Source organism: Rhineura floridana, chromosome 4 (genome assembly GCF_030035675.1).
Source record: "Rhineura floridana isolate rRhiFlo1 chromosome 4, rRhiFlo1.hap2, whole genome shotgun sequence".
Taxonomy (NCBI): domain Eukaryota; kingdom Metazoa; phylum Chordata; class Lepidosauria; order Squamata; family Rhineuridae; genus Rhineura; species Rhineura floridana.
The window spans coordinates 128,248,549-128,267,102 of record NC_084483.1 but is presented as its reverse complement, the minus strand read 5'-3'; the positions used below and the strand labels follow the sequence as shown (position 1 = coordinate 128,267,102).

Genomic DNA, 18,554 nt, shown 5'->3' with positions numbered 1-18,554 from the left:
AATGACCGCCTTTGTTGTTTACACCGTCATCCAACCCCATTTACTGGATCACTGATTTGAATGGTATTGATGTGCATATGAATGTGTTTGTAAGGCCGAGCCAATGGAGACGAGGATTTGAACGGGGTTCTGAAGACACGGAAGTCTGAAAGCGGGTAACGTCTGGCCGCAATGACTTGACCCAAAGCAGTCTTGAGCTTTGCCGGAGTGTCAAGGCGCATCTGCTGATGGGCGGGTGGTGCGACCAGGACAAGCAAAGGGGGATGCTGCCGATCGGTTATGGCGCTCTTGCTGACATGCACCATTTCCTCTTGGGCTGCTTGAAGACCTCAGCCACGGCGGCTTTGATAGAGGTGCAAACATTTGGGGGTGGATTTACATAAAACACCGCGTTTAATCCCACTGACTGCAATTAACATCACAGGCTTTCCCCCGGGCACCGTTCTGATATGACCGCAGGGAGCCAATCAGGTGGGCGGGCCGGACACATCAAAGAGACTCTCCTCCAATCAGGTGAGCCGCCTATCGGCACTGTGATGTCACAAGGAGGGTATTTATAGGGGGGGCACATAATTGCTCCCCGCTTGACCAGTTTCAGGTAGCACAGATCAGAGCGGTCAAGTGGAATTAACCCCTCTGCACCCAAACTGCAGATCCCTCCCACAGTAGCTGCGCCTCTAATCCCCCCCCCAATTGCAACTTCCAGTTAAGTCAGCCCGGACAGGTCCTCCAAGGTGGAGAGCGTGAGGTCCTGAGAAGCTGGAGGCGGATCTTCATCAGTAAGGGGGCTTGGGAAGGGCGTTAAGGATGACTTCTCCGAGCACAGACAGCTCCGGCAAGAGCCTGCAGTACCGGGTGGATCATCTGCTGAGCGCCGTGGAGAATGAACTGCAGGCGGGCAGCGAGAAAGGAGACCCCACCGAGAGGGAGCTGCGCGTCACCCTGGAGGACAGCGAGTTGTGGCTGCGCTTCAAGGAGCTCACCAATGAGATGATCGTCACCAAGAACGGCAGGTAGGAGAAAGGAAGGCGATCAGAAACGCTGATGGCTTCGGGGCTGCCTCAGGTGGACACCCCTTTTCGCTTTCGTTGATTTGCCCCCCATTGGTTGAGAGAGGGCCCCAAGAATTATGCAAGCACTTGTACACATCTGAAGCCATCTATTCCCAATCCTGTTGTGGCTCAGATCACTGATGGGGATAATTTCCTCATCTCTGTTCCCTCCTGTTGTTTTCGTGGGGTACACCCCCTTGATGGCTTCCTTTCTCTTCCTCTTGACCACCTGTTCCTGTTTTACCTGTCCTAGACCTTTCTTGTCCCCTCAAGCTTCCTTAATATTTCCTCCTTGCTACTCCCTTAATCCACACAAAACTGAAATTGCAACCCAGTAGGGTAGACTTTCCATGCAGGGCCTTACCCAGCTGCTCCAGGCCATCTGACTCTTCCATTGCTTGCCCTAGACAGCTCAGCTTCATTTCTGACATGGGGTGACCCACAGAAAGCCTCCTCCAGAATAACTGCTTATCTTTGGGCACATCCTGACTGCTTGAGGGGGCACATTTTCAACATGAATTTTGCACTCACTTTTTGGAGGGTATCGCTTTCCTTTTGCCTGCCTGCAAAATATACTTTGCAGTGTGTCAAACTTCTGCCCATTTATATCAGAGAATTCAGTGCAGGGAAGAAAAGTGTCCCCCCAATTCAGGTGCAAAACAGGAAATTTTGCATGCCAGCCTTTGATTCTTAGGTTGGGGTAGAAACTTCCTCAGAGAGCAGGGCATTCTAGCAAAGACTAAGCAATTGGTTTCAGAAGATCCTTTAAATGAGACTTCAGTACTCAAATCCCAAATATATTACACGTACACAAAAGCAAATGTGCATTACATCTTTTTGTTTGCAAGATGTTTTACTGATTTAAAACTTAAGCCCCAGTAAACATCTTTATGATCACACCTTAAAAAGCGATCGCCTTCCACCCCGGACAATTTGTGCTGTGATGTCTCCTTCAGTTTATTGATTCAATGAATTCCTCATCACCCTACAAAGAGGGATTTGTTAGTATTTGGTTGGATTCAGACTAAGTTAAGTTGCACTTAGATCCCGTTGAAATCAGCGTGAACAGTTAGTCATGATTAACTGACTTAAATGGGAACTAAGGTCAACTAATTTAAGTCTGGATCCAACACATTATAATTCTTTCCGGAGGAGTAGCCCTGTTAGTTTCTTGCAGCAAAAAGGGCAGTCTTCTGGCACCTTAAAGACTAGCACATTTGTCACATGCCAGTGCCAGTCCGTTAAAAACCAAATTGGGGAAATAACACAAACAAAAGCCTCTCCCATTTCTTGGTCACAAGTGTACACATTAGTCGCAACTGAATTTCTGTGAAATCGGAGGGCCTTCCTTCCAAATCAAAGGATCTAGGAAATGAGGGCCTAAATGCAAATAGCAAGCAATTTCAATGGAACTGGCTTCCATAGTTTAAGCGCATCGGATTGCTTACACCTCAATGGTAATTTCCTAAAGACATTTACACCTCATCCTCAAAAGCGTTTAATCTTAAGAAAATGCAACAGATGTCAATGCTTACTTCAAGTAAGGCAGCTTAGGATCCCTAACTGACTGTGAACCCACGTTCCAGGTTTTGTGCCACTGATTTCACTGGACTTTATAAGCGAAAAAGTGTCCCCGCTTTAGGATGGCAGCCTCACAGGCTGCTGTAGCATCGCATACTGGTGTTATAGCAGATGATCAAGCGGCCTTACCCCATGCATATTTACTTGGAAGTATATCGCACGGAGTCCAATGGGCCTTACTTCCAACCGTGAATTGGTACTGCGCCCAGTCCTTAGGCAACTTTAGAGGGAAATCAGCCCCATTTGAACTGCAGACTTGAATATGGATTAAGGCATGAGGCCTCCTCCTTGTTTCTGCCCCAGAAGAAGTTGGGCGGGAAAGAGCCTGAGTTGGGGACGGACGAGGCCTTGCTCTCGAGTGCAACAGGGCCCTCTCTTCGGTCGCTCTCTTCGTCCCTCGTTCTCCCTGAGGCCCAAAAGGCTCCGTCGGCTTTGAGGCCTAGCCGGCGGAGCCTCCCGCGCCTCCTCGCTCCTTGCGTCTCCTCCCTGCAGGCGAATGTTCCCGGTGCTGAAGGCGAGCGTCTCCGGCCTCGACCCCAACGCCATGTACTCCTTCCTGCTGGACTTCGTGGCCGCCGACAACCACCGCTGGAAGTACGTGAATGGCGAGTGGGTGCCGGGCGGCAAACCCGAGCCGCAGGCCCCGAGCTGCGTCTATATCCACCCGGACTCGCCCAATTTTGGCGCGCACTGGATGAAGGCGCCCGTTTCCTTCAGCAAGGTCAAACTCACCAATAAACTCAACGGAGGGGGGCAGGTGAGGAAGGCCCAACTGGCGGGACAGGTAAAGGAAGGCGGCGGGGAGGACGTGCAGCCCTGCCTTTGCCTGCTGCAAACCTGGCGGTTCCTTTTAAGCTGAAACGATAGTGGCGGCCCTAGAAAAAGAGTGTGGGCCATAGAAGGCGCAAAGTGCATTTATCCCGCGGGTTCATTTTCCAAAAGAGAAACAACGAAATAGATCACATTAGCGCTCCCATCCTAAGCATATTTCCTCTGAACTAAGTCCTCTTGATTTTGATGGAGTCGACTTTCAAATAAACATGCCTAAGGTTGCAGCCTTATTCTTATGTTCATTTTATGATTCAGTTATAATTCCCACAGGGATCCAGGACTGCGAGGTTGAGACACTTCCCCTTGCCCCCCCTTCTGAACTGTCTATGAGAAGGAGATTTCCAGAGTTTGCTGGTGGGAGATGCGAGTTGCCCCAAGGAATAGTGGCAAAGCAGCTTTTCTATGCTTCTATAAGGAGGAGTGTCACTCGGAGGCTGTTTCCAAAGACAGAGGGTTTTTCTGGTGTCATGTATTGATTCATATTTTTCATAGACAAAAAGTAGGAAACTGCTGTATACCTTCACGTCAAGGCTACACACACACTGTTACCCATTGTGCAGGCACTTTACAAGCTGTGCAAGTTACATTCATTTACTGCTAGCTGTTTTCAGACTTGCAGTGACCACATGGAGTGGGAATTGGGATCAGGCCTCCTGCCCCCTGTTGCGATTTCCACATCTTTGTCTGAAGAGAGCCTATGCACATGCACCTACAGTGGCTGTGTATGGGCAGTTAAGGGACCCTTGATTTTTGCACCACATAAGCCCATTTCAGACCTTTGGATGAATGCATGGAATATCAGATGGCCGGTGTGATCCTGATCCCTAACTGAACATCCAAAAAGTGATTTATTAGCCTTTTGTTCACTGGCTTCTGAAACAATGTATGTTAGTAAACTGACAATAACAGTTTCATTAAAATAAAAACACACAACAGCCTTAAGAACATTTAATAGAATTATAACCTGATAATGGATCTGGATGTTCTTATTAAAGAATAGCTGCTATTCAAACAGCTTTAAGCAACAATTATTGCATGAGTAGTAGGAAGTTTTGGGAAAATGGAAATTAAGTGGTGCATTGGCCATTTGTTGTATATCAGTGCCCTAGATTCTAGAGTAAGATCCCCCACTTAACTTTAAAGAATGATGGAGAGGGCTGAAACCACAAGAACTCTAGCACATGTGTGTCCACTAACAACATTACCATTTTGATTTTTTACCTTGGGCACCCAAACGCTTTGGATTAACCTTGAATACTGGGACTGCTGAATGCCTTCTATGCTGCCAGTCTAAAAGTCAGGATCGGGTCTAGCAGAATCAGAGTAGCAGTACATGACAAGACAGGGACTGTAGCACAACTTGTCTTGGGAGGCTCCTAGGAATGGAAGGTGCAGGGTGAACATATTTTTATAAATAAATAATTTGTCATTTCTGATGCGTTTCTCTTCCCCATAGTCCAATCTGGTTGTGCTACAAGGCTAAAACTGCTGTCTTGCACAGATGGTTATTAGCACAACATCAGATAGGAAGGAAGAAAAATAAGCATTGGGATCTTGTGCAGCATTCAGGTTTTCTGGTTTTGCCACTACTATTAGCAGTGATGTGAGGTTGCTGGAAAATTTTGAATTTGCCCAGGGTAATTAGCATCAGAAAATTTCCAGCACGTATCAGAAAATGTCCTGATGCACTAGAGAGTGATCTAATTTAGCATGTATTTATTAAGCAAAGCTAAAAACTTTGAAGCTGCCAAGTCTACCTAATATTGTATTTACAATTAGCATCCATTCACTATTACTAACAAATCTGTGAAATGGATTTTTCCCCACCCCACATCACTGACTACTAGCCTCTGACCTTTCTCGTCTTTGGTCTATCGTTTTAGAATAATACAAATTAGTCTTTGTGTGGCTTGCAAGCACAATTGAGAATCAATGCATGTAACCTCAAAAAACTTATCTGAGGCTGCAACCCTATACACACTTACCTGGGAATAAGACCCATTGAATAAAGGGGGAATTCAGAGTTAACATGAGTGGGATTATGCTGCTTAACAAAGAAAGTAGCACATTGTGGGATAGAGAGCCAGCTTGGTTATCTGGCAAATTCTGGAAACTTTAGAATAACCGCTAACTATTTGGAAAATTTATATTTGCCTTAAGGACAGTTTCATATGTGTCTTTAATGCATTGTAAGTGCTATTTGGTACTCTGTATTCAGGATATTAAACCAACACCCCATGAAGGGAGGACCAAAGGGGCTGCATATATAGGCAAAAGACTAACTTATATCTGAGCTGATTAAGTTGAGATATCATCATTTGAACTGGGCCACTATTTTAAATGATAGAAAGAGAGAGTGTTTGTTGTATCCAACTAAAGTATACTCAGAGTAGAGTCATTAAAATTAATAAACTTACATTAGTCATATCTTTTGATTTAATCAAGTCTACTATAAGTATGACTTGGATGGTTACAACCCTTGGCTTTCCCCCCCTTTCTGATTTTTTAGGTTTAAGCTAGCCAATATCATCCTTTAAGAAAAAATAAAAAAGCTATAAGATATAATGGTGTAATATCAAACATTCTCTACTGCTGTGTCAATGCTTACTTGTGTTGTCCTTATATTAACAGATCATGTTGAACTCCTTGCACAAATATGAGCCTAGGATTCATATAGTGAGAGTTGGTGGCCCTCAGCGCATGATCACCAGTCATTCCTTCCCAGAGACTCAGTTTATAGCTGTGACAGCTTATCAAAATGAGGAGGTAGGCACAAAATAACGAGGAAAAGCTTTGCATGGATTTTGCTTATTTGAAGCAGGAATGACAAATTCTTGGCACAAGAAAGAGGATGTAAAGGTGTGTGTGTGGGAGATGTTGATTTTTTCTAAGAATTTAAAGGATGCCACAGAAAAGATGTAAGAATTGTTCACTCCACTGAGTACTGGACTATTTTTAAAAAACAGCAGAACAGCTGGAAGGTAGGTAGATGGGAGAAATGTCCAAAGCATAAGAAAACCTCAGCAACGGAATAAGTTGCCGAGTGAGGTTTGTGTATTTTTTGTTTGAAGGAAGGAGGTTTTGAAGACAAGATTTGAGCATATATTTAATCACAGAAAGCTCCATTTGATAACATGGAGGTCTGGACTAAATGATCCACTGAAAATCTATAGCTGTGAAACTTGATTATTTTATGCTTCTAGCAAAAAGCACCCCTTTGTTATATTTTCAGTTGAATATCTTCAGTTAGAATCATCTCATTATTTTAACAAAAAAGAGTGATGCCTTCTGATCCTTCAAATCACAGCCTTGTTTGCAGAAAATTCTAATTAAACATTGGACTTTTAATCAATTCCCCCCCTTTTTTGCTTACACTCCAAAGCACATTTAGTTGTATGTAAGTTTTGCTGAACTATGTGGAATTTGCTTCTAAATAAATTGTGTTTAGGACCCTTAACAAATTGTGTTGAGCCAATGAATCAGGTTAAAATATAATTAGATTTTTACAGATTCTCATATAGGTGAAGTTTTGAGAATATTTAATGTAGAACGTAGTCTCAAGTAGACAGCATGATCAAACATTTTATTTTTGCAAAACTCCCTGTAACTCAAGAGAACCTAGATTGTTTACTGTCAACACTAAACAACTTTTCTCAGGCTATAAATTGAGAGATAATTCATATTTTAAACATCCCTATTTTAAAATGTGTCACTGCATTTCCCCCCCTACCAGCTGAAAAGAGTATTGGAAAATCCCTAATTACGTAATGTGAGAAAATTATATAGAGTTATCTCATAAAGTATAAAGCACATGAAATATCAAGAATAGCTTTAACGTAGACTAATGTGTGATATTTTATTTTGTTACATAACTTTAACCCATACTTTAACCTAAAATCCCACTGTTCCTCATTAAAAGTAGTGTAAACAAATGATGTGACAGCTCAGTTGCCAAGAAAGGAAAAGAAAGTGCTATATAAGTGTTCATCCTATTTTACATGTGTTCCCCTTCTCAGAATGTAATAAGTAGCCATCAGCAATCCAAAAACAATATTTGTTTTGTCTGCCCTGTTGTGTCTGAATCAGTTGCTAAAGTTTAGTCAAAGTTGGAAATGAGAGCAAGTCCACCAAATTTATTTGTTTATTTAAGAAAATTTGTAAACCAGTTAATTAAAAAAATCTCTAAGAAGTGTAAATAATTTTTTTTAAAAAGCCAAATATGTTAACATGTTGGACCAGTTTGTTTTAAAATGACTGTGATATTCATGATCAAGGTATTCTTTACTGTTGTGTTATCCAGAAACCTGAAACTTTTTATAACTGTTTTTAGTGTATCCCCCTTCTTATGTACTTCCTTAATAGGATAATAAAACCAGGCATCTAAATCAGGCAAATGGGGGAGGGTATAGTGGAGAGAATGATTTCAAAGCATGTTGTTGCACTGTGTGAGTAGTTTAGGTGCTGTTTTGTTAATTCCATTCTGGGACATTTTCCCAGTAGAATCCATTGTTAGAAACGGTGTGTGACTACTTTATGAATTTTTTTTTGCATAAAATGGAATTTGGATTTGAGACTTTTTGTTTGTGTTTTTTTAGATAACAGCTTTAAAAATTAAGTACAATCCCTTTGCCAAAGCTTTTCTTGATGCAAAAGAAAGGTGAGAGCTGTTGGCTACTTTCAGTTGCATTTATGAAGCATATTTCTTCAGGGTATTTAATCTTTTTGACTAACAAAATATGATTTCTTTGACAGAAGTGATCACAAAGACATGATGGATGAAGTGGGAGATGGTCAGCAGTCAGGGTACTCGCAATGTATGTCTAAGCTCTCTTCTGAAAATTGTTTTATAATATACCTCCAAAATCAGTTCTGCTTTGCTCAGGTACCTTTTTTCCTGTGTATTTAAGGATATTTTACATGTATGTAGTGCAAGTCAAAGTACTGACTTGTAAATATGCCCTTTTCTAAACCATTTTTAGCTACTTTTGTTTCTTTTCGCCTATATCTTTTGGGGTTTGCATTTTTCTAATTGTGTGCAGTATATTTAACTACCAAGACTGATACTATGTTTTTAAAGTTCAGATAGTGAAATCCATAGTTCAGTAGTGCTCAGTACTCTTTTTGCTCCCTCTTGAACATGGAGGGGGAAGGAATATCTGCATTGTGTTCCCCCAAAACACACATTAGGGGAGGAATGGGGTGTGCTGCTCCATTAAGGCAGGACTGCTGCTGCATTCATGGATCTCTAGATCTTGTACAGTGATTACCATTAAGTAGTACAATATATGCTTATTGGCAAGCACTTTCTTGATCTGTGATTGAATTTGCACATTTCATAATACCTTGTCATAAAAAGTAAGATATTCTGTGCTTTAAAACAGTCCATATCCCACTGAAGTCGTCATTGAAATGGATTGCCTTTAATGACACAGGCCTGCACCTACAATGTTTAACGTAGAAAAAGAGCATTCTGTATGTCTCATAGAAGAATTTATATCCATGGATTTTAAAACTGGTTGAAAACTGCAGAAGAGCAGCCAATGCAGTGTCCCTGCTCTAAATGAATAAAACCCAAACACTAGAGTAGCATCCCACAACTTCTGGAAGAGCCCCACTGAATCCCATTGAAGCCTTTGTGCCTGCTCCATAATTCATGAATCACTGGCAGTAGCGTAGCTCTGAGTATTTTAGAAGCCTTACTATGTTAATCAACAGTATTAGTAGAAATATGGGTAAATAAATCCCTTTTAATACAGTTCATCCCCAATTTTCAACATTCACAAGTGATCATCTGGATGAATCCTGTGCTGTCATGTAAATAGTACTGTTCACATAGATGATTAATTGAATATTTTTGCTAACAACCCCCTTCCTCCCTTTCCCTCTCCCAGCTATTAGATACAAGAGGCTACCCTGTATGTGCTATATTAATAACTTCCAACTTCATGTGGCAGGCAAAGACAAGGTGTGAGGATAGAAATGTGTGCTACCTATGACACGAGGCTGTTGTTAAAAATGGCACTCCTGTGTTGAGTCTCCTCTTCCCCCTCTTTATGTTGTGATGTAGCCCTTGCTCCACATTGGCTGGCAGGGAAATGCACTACTAGATGACACCACCACATGGGTAAGTGTGCCACCATGTTATGGGGGAGAAGAGGAGGACTTGTTACAAGGATGCCATTTTTGTAGTCCCTCTGTAAATAAAAGATTTAGTTTGTTGATACTCCAGAACACTTGTGTGCAAAGGCTGCCATCTTGGACAGATCCTGCTACTATGTGTTGGCATAGTGAAATGTCTCCTCTTCTTACAGTAGGTGGTTGGCTGATTCCTGGAACAGGGACCTTGTGTCCTCCCGCCAATCCTCATCCACAGTTTGGAGCATCTCTGTCACTTTCCCCTGCTCACAGTTGCGAAAGGTACTCATCTCTGAGGAATCACCGTCCTGCTCCTTATTCGAATCCATATACTCATATAACCAATTCTCCAAGTAAGTGTTTTTTATTGCCTTCTTATTGTTTGCTACTGTGGGGAAAAAAGAGCTGATCACGTAACAATATGAACATAGAGCCCAAACAAACAAACTGTCTTGCTTCATGTTGTTGATGACTTCTGACAAGAAGCAGCAAAAAGAAAACAATTGCCTTATGACCCAAATGACAGAGATTGGACAAAAGCTGTGCTAGAATGTTCTGGACATGGCTGCCTAAAATATATCACAACAGGAAAAAACAATTCATAGCATTGTGCTGTACTTCTGATGTTAAACGTGATAAATGATACAGTGCATGATCTCTTGCATTTCTTGTGCCCTTCCTACTGGACCTAGGGACTAATTAAGTCACCACAGGGCACTAAAATCATGGAGATGTTAGCAAGATCTTCAGCGGAGTGCTTTTGGGTAATCTTGTACATCTTTTTTATACCCCCAGGTTTCTGAGGTTTGCACTATGTTCAGTTCTCAATATTTACTTTCCATCTGCTTGAGAAACACTGTTTTGCTCAGTAACTATCAACTCTTGTGTAAGGAAAGGTTTGCCCATTTGCAGCCTGATCCCCTATATATTACATTTACTCAGTAATAAGTTCCATGTTATTCAGTGGCACTTAACTTCCAAATAAGTACATAGGATTTCAAGTGTATTTAGGCTTCAAGGTTGCATACTATGCATATTTACCTTGGAATAAGCCCCATTGGGACTTATTGCTGATTCAGTTGCATATACTGCACTGTAGGTAAGAAGGGTAGTAGTTCAGTGGGCAGAGCACATGCTTTGCATCCCCAAGCCCCCCAGGTTCAGTCTCTGGCATCTCCAAGTAGCACTGGGAAACTAAGAAGAACTGCTGCCGGTCATGATAGGCAATACTGAGCGAGATGGACCGTGGTCTGATTTGGTACAAGACAGGTTTCTGCGTTATACCTATGTTTTTTGTTTCTGCCTATATATTTTGCCTATGTAGTATTTTTTTATGTAGTATACAGAAAGCCAAATAAAAAAATGTCTCTTGTGTCTAAGCAGATACTATTCTGCATTTTGTGTGTTGGCTGCATGACCAATGGTTTTGGATTATGATACTAGGTTGCATAAAAACTATCTACAGTTGCAAAAAAATATGTTTTAATTATTACGGCAGTCAGTATGCAAGCTTACCAGAAAATATATTGATTACAAACTCAGAAATTTGATTTAAAGCAATCATTTACATGTATTTCTTTTTCTTTTGTAAGTTAAATCACACTTTATATCAGTGATTTGAATCTCATTACTGTAAATAGATCCACCTTCCTCCTCACTGTGTGAATTATGTGGAAGCAAAAATCTTGTCTGTTACTCTATTGAACTCAGTTATGAGGAGCAGAGAGAGCAGGGGCAAAAGCAGAGCAAAAAAGCACAAAAACCTGAAACTGCTGAAAGGTTGCAGAGAACAAAGGGCTGGGCTATCAGAAGTAACACATGCCCAACAGCTGCACCAGAACAGCTCCAGATCAGGAATGACAATATGACAATAAGGTTGAGTGGTGGAGGCAATACCCTTCTTGTACTATTCTTGTTGTCAAATGGTTGCAGAGTCAGAAAGCAAACAAAGCAATACCTTTATGTTGAAGCAGCATCAGTGTTTGTTTTCATAGTCTGGTAAAAAGTATCACCTTGGTCTCAGTTACAAGTAAATTTTGTACTTGGAAGGAGTGACACATTGTCTTGACTGCATGTGTTTTAAACAAGATGTGCTGTGAGAACTCAGCTTACTCTAGTTCTTGTCTTCTGCAAATTCACAGTATAGGTATATGATAAAAGGAAACACAAGCAGGAGATACCATTTTCCAAAATGGAAAGAGGGGAGAATCATATAGGGAAAGCAAGACCCTCCCCTGACTTTTATTCTTGATTCACAGCCTAACCAATGTCCCACATGTCTACTTATAATTAAAACATTTTTGAAGTTGGTCATGGAAAGTGTTCAGGTACTTAACAGAATCCTGAGCCAGGTAGCTTAAACTGTAGACTGAAACTGAAGTAAATTAAAAATGCTTGTCTTTGAGCTAGTGAAAGCAGTAAAGCAATGAGCAGGGAATTTGGTCCCGTCCTCACAGGACTGAACCATCTCAGAGACACATGCAGCAGCTTACATACCTGAATACATCTTTACATTCTGATTTCTCTGCATGTGCACCAGGGAGACACTAGCGTAGCTCTCATTTTTATATAGATAGATAGGGGAAAAGCTGAAGGTGGAGTGAGGTGCCTTGGAGGGATTCTTGGTTTGCCTAAAGTGAAGCAGGATCTCTGTAAGAAGTCCAGGGACAAAGCAGGCATCTGCTGAAACTTCTCATGGCACCTTGTTGACTCAGACATCCTAAAAATGCTGAAGATACTTTGCCTGTGAAAACAAAACTAATTTCTCTTAGTTTCTAATTATATGATTTCTAGTTATGTTAGGGAAATACCACATTGGGGAGAGCAGGTACTGGGAGAGTGGGGAGGGACAGCTCCATTGTGACTGACAGGTATAGCCTTTAAAAAGAGGGGATGATTTCACTAGGGCTCTCCAATCCCTGCTCTTTGGGGGAGGGATGTTCCTAGAAATAAATACATTTGTCTCATGTGCCCCTTGCTCTTTTGAAAATCCTATCTCTCTGAAGCAGCACATTATAGAAAGAGTTCCAATGGACTGGAGGATGGTATCCTTTACCTACCCTTTTCTTTTTTTTTTATAATAATTTTTATTCAAATTTTCATAAAACAAACAAAACAAAATCAAAAAACATAACACAATAGAAATGAAAATAAAAAACTTGACTTCCGATTTGTCACAGATCAGCTATAAGTATATAATATATATCAAACCTGTCCCTAAATACATACAAGATCACTTTTCTCCATAGTCTATCTTAATTAATCGTCAAATCCCATTATCATCATTTCATTTTTATCTTTCAACAAAAAGTCTAAGAGAGGCTTCCATTCCTTAAGAAATGTATCTGTCGATTTTTCTCTAAGTAAACATGTCAATTTATCCATCTCTACTAAGTCCATTAATTTCAATAGCCATTCTTCTGTTGTTGGTGTTGATTCCATTTTCCACTTTTGTGCATATAATAATCTTGCTGCCGTAATCATATATAATATTATTCTTCCATATTTCTTTTCTATTTGTTTATCCATAAAACCCAATAAAAAAAATTCTGGCTTTGACTGAATATTTATCTTTAAGATTTTTACCTACCCTTTTCAATTGCTTTACCAGATTACTTCCTTTCATTCTTTTTAAAAATACTTTTAATACAATATTACATACAAGCATAAGGAATAACATACAGATTTAACCTGAAGAATAAATACTTAACAGTTGCATCCAATACCCTAATATTCACATCAGTTCTCAAGTATACACATATGCACAAGCATTTATATATTTACATACACATTTACAAATTAGCACATACAGATCTGTAAACACTAATAAATATGCTTTTATATGTTTATAAATACTTGTATGTAAATATAAAGGTAATTTCAATTTCCTTACTAACAATTATCATTCATGGCAGGAAGCAATCTATCTCTATATCTGCAATGCCTAGTTCCCTTTTTAGAAATGTAATTCTAGAGCCTCCCTGGGCTCCTACTGGAAGGGCGGGAAATGAATGAATGAATGGCGTTCATTTGTCCATTTCCTCTCTCACAATTTTATAAGGGCACAACAGTGCAGTTAATTTTATCATTTCTAGTTGCTCCTAAATTTTCTGATAAATTAATTCAGTCTGTTTTGGATCTCTGTTCTGTTTCCATGTTTTGGCATATAATATCCTTGTAATGGTCACTATGTGCAATATTTGTATTTGATAGTTTCTTAAGCTCTCCTGCCCTTGTGTAGAGGTTAATAAGCACAATCATGGTTTCTCATCTACCTATATCCAAAATATTTCTTTGAGTAATCCTGCCACCATTTGCCAAAATGATTGGGTTTTTTTACACCTCCACCACATATAATAGAAATCGCCTTTTGGTTCCTGGCATGCCCAGCACTTTCCATCTCCAGATTTATTTGTCATTTCCCCCCCATGGAGTCCAATGACATTGGACTGCCATTTTGATACAATTCTCTTTATAGGATGTTGATACTGAGAAATTTAAACCTTTTTGAAACAAAAATTGCCATACTTCTCTGGAAATCTTTTCCTTTCATTCTTTTTTTATTACTTTCCCTTTCACTTTATTATTTTATTTCCAAGCATTCATTATCTAGAAATCCTTTTCATTCTGTCTTGATTTTATATCTTCTTGCTGTTGTTTCGGTTAGAATTTGTTTTGGAGTACAGTGGTGTCCCCCCCCCCAGATAATTCTAGGTCAGGGAGTTTTGCATGTGTGTTTTAAACAATTAATCTGAGCAATCTGATTTATTTTTCACTCTGCCTTATGTGCTTACTGTTGCTTTGTGTGTGTACCAAGTGATTTTTGTTTCATTTTTCATCGATAGCCTATTATTATTAATATTTATTGCTCATATTCTATGTGACAATGAGCAATAAATATTAGATTTCACAGACAGAGAAGTGCTTTCAAGATACAACACTCAGTTTAGAGACTCTGTGCCCAGTGTCAAGTCCTTACCCTGGCATCTCCCCTACCTGCTGAACCAGGTACCTGAAGCCAGCCTAATCTTCACATCAAAACACTTTGCTGCTCTGTGCATAATTTATTTATTTATTTGTTTGTTTGTTTGTTTATTTATTTATTTATTTATTATTTGATTTATATCCCGCCCTTCCTCCCAGCAGGAGCCCAGGGCAGCAAACAGAAGTGCTAAAAACACATCAAAACATCATAAAAACAGACCCTAAAATACACCAAAACAAAACAACTTTAAAAACATTTTTTTAAAAAGCTTTTAAAACATCTTTAAAAAATGGTTAAAAAACATATTGTTCTTAAAAAAACATATTAAAAAGCAATTCCAACACAGACGCAAACTGGGATAGGTCTCAACTTAAAAAGGCTTGTTGAAAGAGGAAATTCCACCTAAGGCACCTATTGAATCAGTGCCGAATCTATTGCCCACAAACAAAACCACAGGGAGAAAAGCAAATCGCTTTTACCGCTCTTCCCCACCAATCAAAAAATCCCGGGCCTATTTGTCTGCAATTTGGCAGATTTCTTACCTAGGGGCACCTCATCAGACTGATTGCCCACAAAATGACAGGGGAGATTATTTTTTTCCTATTTTACCCCCTGCCAAAACTGTAAAAGCTCCCCTTGCAGGAAAACCACTACAGTTATTGTTCTGCAACTTGGCAAATTCATCCTTTCAGAAAGAGCTACCATGCCTGCAAATTTTATGCAGCTCTGTCCCCAAATGTAAAAAGTTACGGTCATTTCATAGTTTTTAAAAAAGCAAACTCTAAATGTACCCTGAACCAATTTCCCTGTAATCTGGTAGGCTTTTCCCACTCTTGAGGGGCTTCAGCGTCTGCAAATTTCATCCACTTATGTCAGTAGAAAAAATGTAATCGATAGTTTTGATTCCCTATAATATTTTATGGAGGCAGGTGGAGAAGATGAAGTTGTTCCCCCCCCCAAGCATGTTTGGACCCCAAACTGAACTGGATGACTTCTGAAGTACCTTGAGACAAAGTGGGCTGCTTTTCCAAGGTGTCAGATCAGAATCTGAAATGAATCTTGTGGTTGGTGCACACCCCTAATACTTAGTACTATAGACTAAATAGTACCTTTGTGCTCTGCTCAGTGACTGAGGGTGCAATCTAGTTTACCTTTCTGCCAGGTTGGGGGGGGGGACTTACACAAGATCCTCCTTGCATTCAGAGCCCTCCCCCAGGTCCTGATCTATTGGGAAACTCCACCGGCCCAAAGACAGTAAAAAATTGTAATGGGCCTCCACAGGGAGCTCTTATTCCCTGGGAGGCCGATTCATGGGAGCCAGCATTTCTTGGCTGGCTTGTGCACAGGCCGGCAGTTCCCAAGCAGGAGGTGGATCCCGTGGGGCTTTCCACTGGCTCCTCTTCCGCCGGCCCCTCTTCCTCCAGCTTCCTGGCATTTGGATTGCTCCGCCCCATAGCTTTTGTTTGTGTAGTAAACAGTGGTAAACCAGATAAAAGACTGTCTCAGAACTTTGATGGTTTGGGATTGCTTGTTGTTGTTGTTCCCCTCTAAACTGGATGTGGAGTGGAGGCTTGGGTGGACTTTAGGGTTGTCACTCCTTTGTCATGGAGCATTATTATGCCCTCCCTCATTGGGCTGAGAGGGCAAGATGGGGCTCCCTTTTGGTGTTCATTACAAAGTTAGCCACAAAGTCTTTTGCAGAATATTACAGAAAACATATGTTTACAAGAGCTACTGACTTTTGAAGCGTCATCATATCTCTAATGGAGGTGAAATATGGACTGTTCTAATATTAATGCTTTCCTTTTACAGCGACCTATGGTGACAGTTCTTCAGCTTGCCTTTCTGTGCTGCAGTCTCATGACAACTGGTCCAGCTTAAGCGTCCCACCCCCAGCAAGCATGTTGCCTATGAGCCACAGCACCGGTCCACCAACCAGCTCCAGGTGGGCTGTATTTCGTGGGCAAGGAAGCCCTCACATTTTTTAAATAAAATGGAATGTGACTTCTTTATAGGAATTTGTTGTCAAAAGGCAGAGTCTCCCAGGAACCATTGCTGCGCAATCCCTAGGGGAGTGAATAGAAGTTCCGGAAGAGTGCTTCTATAATCTCTGCCCATCTTGTGCATTCAATAGGGCTTGTACAGGAAGTGTGTATAGTAGGTTGTGTCCTTTGTTTCCATGGACTAGACAGCTGGTAGGTAACATAGTAGCAGCAGGGTCAGCTCAAGGTATTTTGCTGAAAATTAATTTTGTCTTCCTCCCCCAGCATCTTATGGTGTGCAAGGTGAGAAGGGAGGGGGAGAAGGAAGACTGTTGCTTTCACCTTCTTTTATCTACCATATACAAATGACTGGACACTTTGGCTCTGTTCCCTTATAAAAGGGGTTATAACACTCTGGCTCACTGGGCTAATTAGGCCCAGCATGGGTCCCAATCTGTCCCACAATGCTGTTTTCCCCAAACCATGCCTACTTGCCCCACACCTGATGTCATATGTGACATCGGATATGGGGCGGATGGAGACACAGCTTGAGCTGCAGTCACAAAAGATTAGTTTTTTGGTTTGGGGTTACCTGACAATATTGTGACATCAGGTGATTGATGGGAGAGGCCCACCTTTCAAAATGGCCTGTGAGGGGATGGGGAGTTTGGAATCTGGCCCACTGGCTGGATCATATTCCCCACGTCTGACTTATAAGGAGGGTAAAGGGGTTACAATTAGTTTTTAAAAAGAGTGGGGAAATACAATTTCTTCTCCACCATAGACCCTGTTGTCTTAAGGGTCGGTAGTGAGATGGGATTTTATTTCCCTTTGAGGGATTTCCTTGTTACCTTAAAGACTCTGAAATTCTGCTGCTCCATACAATGCTAGCCTGCATAGGACAGCAAAAACATGAGTTGCGATAATTATGGAAGATATCCTTCTAATAGGTGCTGTCATGTGTTTTATATTCTATGGTTACCTGCAGGATTCCAGAGGGATTGTGTGCAAACAAATTCTGTAACACTTCTCCAATTTACAGAATGGCAAAATGAGTTTATACCATAGTATTAGAATTGCGTATCATCAAGTAACTGAAGCTGGGAGGGCAATTTATAATCATCTGATGTTGTCCATATCTGTGGTGCTTTACATAACAAGACAGAATCCTGCTAAATCCTGTGTGACAATCTCTATTCCTACTTTTGCAGCTGGGGCATGGAGGCTGGGATAATAAGTTGCCCAAAGCTACCCAGTGCATACATGACTGGGGAGACGCTCTTGAGTCCAAGTCCAACATTCTGTCCATTGGTCTATACTGGGTTCCAAAGTCAAGCATACTTTCTAAAATCTGGTTTTCTTTCTCTTGCAGCCAGTATCCCAACTTGTGGTCTGTGAGCAACAGTACCGTCTCACCTGTGTCACAATCAGGTGGGATGTCCAGTGGGATAAGTTCCCAGTTTTTACGAGGCTCTACGACCCACTATCCCACCCTTCCTCATTCAGTCACCACCACTTCCTCGGGATCTCCACTGTACGACAGTGGGACACCTACAGACATTGCTGACAATCAATATGATACATCTGTGCATGCTAGACTTTCTTCTACATGGACTCCTGTCACAACGCCTTCTATGTAGACCTTTTCTTATGACCAAAGACTTTCTAGCTGCTCTAAACAAGGAATCCAGAAAGTTTGAGGAGAGTGGAGGGAAAAAGCATGAAGTATGCTAATGGTCATTGCTTTATGCTCATTTCAGTATTAGAGTTGTATTGATAGTGGCACAGACACCTTATGAAAGGGACAGGCAACTGGTTTTACAGTGCAGGCCATGTTGGAAATGTTTGCCATTCCTTTTTTTCCTCTCTGCATTCATGAGGGTTAGAAACATTGTTAACCCTGTATGATGAGAGAGCAATATTTACTAACAAATTCTCTGCTCTCCATTTTCACAACAAGCCATTTCAGTTTTCAAATTTCACCAGAAG

General features: G+C 41.0%; 1 protein-coding gene across 3 annotated transcripts; it reads left to right on the top strand.

Annotated features, from left to right (window-relative positions):
• Window positions 1-807: 807 nt before the first annotated feature.
• Window positions 808-18,205, top strand: TBXT (T-box transcription factor T). Of its 3 annotated transcripts, none has more exons than XM_061626374.1 (8): window positions 808-1,013; window positions 3,126-3,390; window positions 6,096-6,230; window positions 8,060-8,121; window positions 8,217-8,278; window positions 9,779-9,952; window positions 16,396-16,528; window positions 17,938-18,205. In XM_061626374.1, the coding sequence occupies exons 1-8, from the start codon at window positions 808-810 to the stop codon at window positions 18,203-18,205; spliced, it is 1,305 nt and encodes a 434-aa protein (XP_061482358.1). The 3 variants fall into 3 exon arrangements, with proteins under 3 accessions (XP_061482358.1, XP_061482357.1, XP_061482359.1); XM_061626373.1 differs by having other exon boundaries at window positions 9,776-9,952; XM_061626375.1 differs by lacking the exon at window positions 9,779-9,952.
• The last annotated feature ends 349 nt before the right edge of the window (window positions 18,206-18,554 follow it).

Bases quoted from the DNA above. Each gene is read 5' to 3' on its own strand.
- TBXT (XM_061626373.1), top strand. From the start codon at position 808: ATGACTTCTCCGAGCACAGACAGCTCCGGCAAGAGCCTGCAGTACCGG. The intron at 1,014-3,125 runs GTAGGAGAAAGG...TCCTCCCTGCAG, and splicing joins ATCGTCACCAAGAACGGCAG to GCGAATGTTCCCGGTGCTGA. The intron at 3,391-6,095 runs GTGAGGAAGGCC...TTATATTAACAG, and splicing joins AACTCAACGGAGGGGGGCAG to ATCATGTTGAACTCCTTGCA.